Source organism: Priapulus caudatus, unplaced genomic scaffold (genome assembly GCF_000485595.1).
Source record: "Priapulus caudatus unplaced genomic scaffold, Priapulus_caudatus-5.0.1 Scaffold695, whole genome shotgun sequence".
In the NCBI taxonomy this organism is placed as follows: Eukaryota; Metazoa; Priapulida; class Priapulimorpha; order Priapulimorphida; family Priapulidae; genus Priapulus; species Priapulus caudatus.
In genome coordinates, this window is record NW_014577756.1 from 178,195 (window position 1) to 181,666 (window position 3,472).

At 40.8% G+C, this 3,472-nt stretch overlaps 1 protein-coding gene across 1 annotated transcript in view; it reads right to left on the bottom strand.

Moving 5' to 3' along the window:
* LOC106812872 (RCC1 and BTB domain-containing protein 1-like) overlaps positions 1 to 3,183 on the bottom strand; it is a 4,858-nt gene extending 1,675 nt beyond the window's left edge. The window contains exons 1-4 of the mRNA XM_014816868.1: positions 3,130 to 3,183; positions 2,703 to 2,773; positions 2,187 to 2,240; positions 1,765 to 1,862 (exon numbers count right to left, since the gene is read on the bottom strand). Coding sequence (XP_014672354.1) covers positions 1,765 to 1,862; positions 2,187 to 2,240; positions 2,703 to 2,773; positions 3,130 to 3,171 — 265 coding nt within the window. The 5' untranslated portion in view covers positions 3,172 to 3,183. The remainder of the gene's footprint in view (positions 1 to 1,764; positions 1,863 to 2,186; positions 2,241 to 2,702; positions 2,774 to 3,129) is intronic.
* Positions 3,184 to 3,472: the final 289 nt, after the last annotated feature.

The following is a 3,472-nucleotide window of genomic DNA, read 5'->3' on the forward strand; positions in this document are numbered from 1 at the left end:
GAGAGAGAGAGAGAGAGAGAGCGAGAGAGAGAGAGAGAGAGAGAGAGAGAGAGAGGGGGAGAGAGTCAGTCAGACTAAATTGTTTATAAACAAATAACAACCACGCGGCGCGCTACTGTACGTATCAGTTACGTCATTGATTGAAATGTACATTCCGATTTCGCCGCGCGGCGTCCAAACTTTCGACGAAGATGGCAGGCAGAGATAAGGTAGACGCACGTATAACGTACAGATTTCTTCAATACATTTCGACTGACAGTCAACCATCGGGCCCTGCAGTGTCCACAAGCCAGCATGCTCCATCATATCCCCACATTGCAGACTACTGTAACGTCGACGGAGAGAGCCATGCCAAGGACAGTACAAACTGGCAAATTTTCATTGGTAGGTTTGACGATTCATTTTTGCAATTACTTATCTCAAGATTGGTTAAACTGAAGTTAAGAAAGTCATTATATTTCTGCACTTTTGAGCGCAATATACGTTTGACCTATCCTGCCGGGACATTCTTCTCACTCTGTTCCGATAGATGGAGTGGATACTGACTAGGTGCAGGGAATAGATAATCCGAACTAGTTGCTACCTTCGTTTAGCCCATGCTGTGATACCATCAGCCACCCACCTGCGGGTAATGCTATCCCCTGGGCGTGGAGGGAGGTTACCGCAACGTGGCAGCACTAGTGTTAGGATAGTGTTAGGATTAGGGTTAGGGTCAGGTTGGGGTTAGGGTTAGGGTTAGTATTAGGGTTAGGGTTAGGGATTGGGTTAGGGTTAGGGTTAGGGTTAGGGTTTTTGCATTATGATATCTGTCCCCACACCATAGATTAATTTTTGTGGATTTTTGGACCTATATATAGCGCTCCGAGATAGATATGTTTAGTGTAATGGTTAGCGTTGGAGGTATTGGAGTTAGCGTTACCTGATGAGTAATGATTTTGAAGTATACGTCAACTATATCACGTGACCCTCCCTCCACGCCCGGGGGATAGCAACGAGGTAGGCCTATTTATAGTTTGCATAAGTGCTATTGACATTGTATTCCCAACGTACAGAATCTCATATAGAGAATGAAGTTCATATATGATTTAAGGCGCGTAAACGTTGTTCAAGTAAGTTTTGCATGCAGAATTTCACTGTGAAATTTAAGTCTTTCACGATCACACAAGTACGATCAAACACAGTTCAGTCCTTTGTTAACAGTCCACAAATCCATGTTTAACCCTCCTCTTGAGGGTCAAAAGGTTATCAGACACTTACTCTTCGCACGTCATTGGAAAGCACATTTCAAGTTTTTCACTCTGTCTATTAGGCCATGTCCTCAGAAAATGTCTGATATCTGACCTTTCCCCACTGCCTTTTTTCCTGTGACCTCCAAATTCACACTGGTGATGGGTTTCCTGCCCATCACACTATATACACCGAATATTAAGAGCATAGGTCGAGCCGTTTAGATTTGTGCCGCAATTCCGTATTTCCTCCTATACCTTATGTTACGAAGGAAATATTCCCCCTCCGTTTACACGTCTTGACCTTTGACCCTTGATCCCCAAATTTGTCATCCCGAGTCCTTTTCACGATCCCCCCCCCCGACGTCCCAAATATCGTGACCGTACGTCGAGCGGTTAAGATTTGTGCCCAACTGTTGACGCACGGACGCACGGTCATGCGATTCTACAAGCTGCATCTGACTTCGTCAGATGAGCTAATAAAAGTAACAATGATGTGCAGGTATGTAAAACTATATTACTTCACAAAATGTAATACCTATAGCATGCTCCGGTGACAGGTCTATCCTGTCTGTGTACAAGAACTGCAGGAAGGCCCTGTACACTGGATATGTGAACTGTGATATCTCAATTACGCTGAAATATGGCAACCAATCAACAATTTTGTGGGAGAAACGGAAGAGTGAACATCAGTGATGTGTATCTGTGGGTGGATGCATGCAATTTACGACGAATGAAGACGATTGAACGAGGTGCAAAGTATATCCAACAGGCAAGGCAGAGAAAGAGTGGGAGATGGTTGATACATCAGAAAACGTTTGTTTATGCAATATAATGCTATAATACATGCAACAAGTCAAGAATCGAAGCAAAAATGTTTCTTTCATATTATCACAAATAGTACATTATTATTCACAATAGCTCCTCATTTTTGCTCTATGTGAAATAGGTGGTACTCACTCTTTTCCATCCTGCTCCCAGTGAGATTGAAACATTGATCGAAAATGTTCACATCTAAAAGAGGATATTATTAAGTGGTATTATAGCTTCACACTTGTGGCTCATAATTACTCTCATGTATGAGGCAGATATGACCACCATTGTCAGGTCGAGATAGCATTAATCAAGCAGACGTTATAGTGTAATTTTGATAAATTAAACCACTAATCAGGCAGACGTTAGTGTAATTTTGATAAATTAAACCATTAATCAGGCAGATGTTAGTGTAATTTTAATAAATTAAACCATTAATCAGATTGATGTTAAGGCAATCTTACGTAATTACAACATTAACCAGGTAAAATATCAGGTAACCATTACAAACGATTCTAATTAATTTCGAACCATTACTCGGGCTGCGGTGACGGTCACCGGAAACAATCAATGAGATCAATATAATCAATAATTAATATAATCAACTGCGAGGAAGATCAAGGGTCAAGTGAATAAGAGCGGAATTCAACGTGATGCACACACCTAATCTTCAGTATGACCTTGTGAACATGAATGATTTTCCCTTCCAATGCAATCTTCACATCACTGGTCGCCTGTGAACAAACACACAGATGAAATACACCGCATTGTCGGAATGCTTACAGAAAGTACTGAATATGAAAGACTGAATATGATGGAATTCTGATACACATGTGTTTCATAAAGAAAAGTATCTGAATACGAAATTTCTACATATAATCAGAAAATACTATGATTTACTATACATGTCATGGTTAACGGGAAAAAGGAATTGGGCACCGAAACACTAAACTTTGTTAATGATTAATTTACCATTGTGCTATGCAAGATAAATGAAGCAAATTAGGCCAATTTAAATTGATAATCGTCGTTTAAGTAAGTCTTGCATTATGAACGTTTATCACGTATATATAACTAATACAACACTGACCGGGTCATCAAACGACAAGGCCACCGACTGAGCGACTGACATGTCATCTGTGTGCTCTGCCAAAAAAAAAACCCATATTACATTTGTCAGGTAACATATGATGCAACAGCTACACTCGAGGGTTTCGTAAGAAACCTGCATACAGCGAATTTAACCGCGATGTACGCCATGCATTTTGTAGCCAGGCCAGGCTGCAAGACAACAGCTGTGAGCCTAAAGAGTCTGCAGCTAGTTAACAGAAAGAACTTTAGTCCTAATCTCATCTTTTTCCTGATACTTCTACTCATAGGCATAATACTGCTCCAAGACAATAATAAAAAACGCTCTAGAGCTTACGACTAAG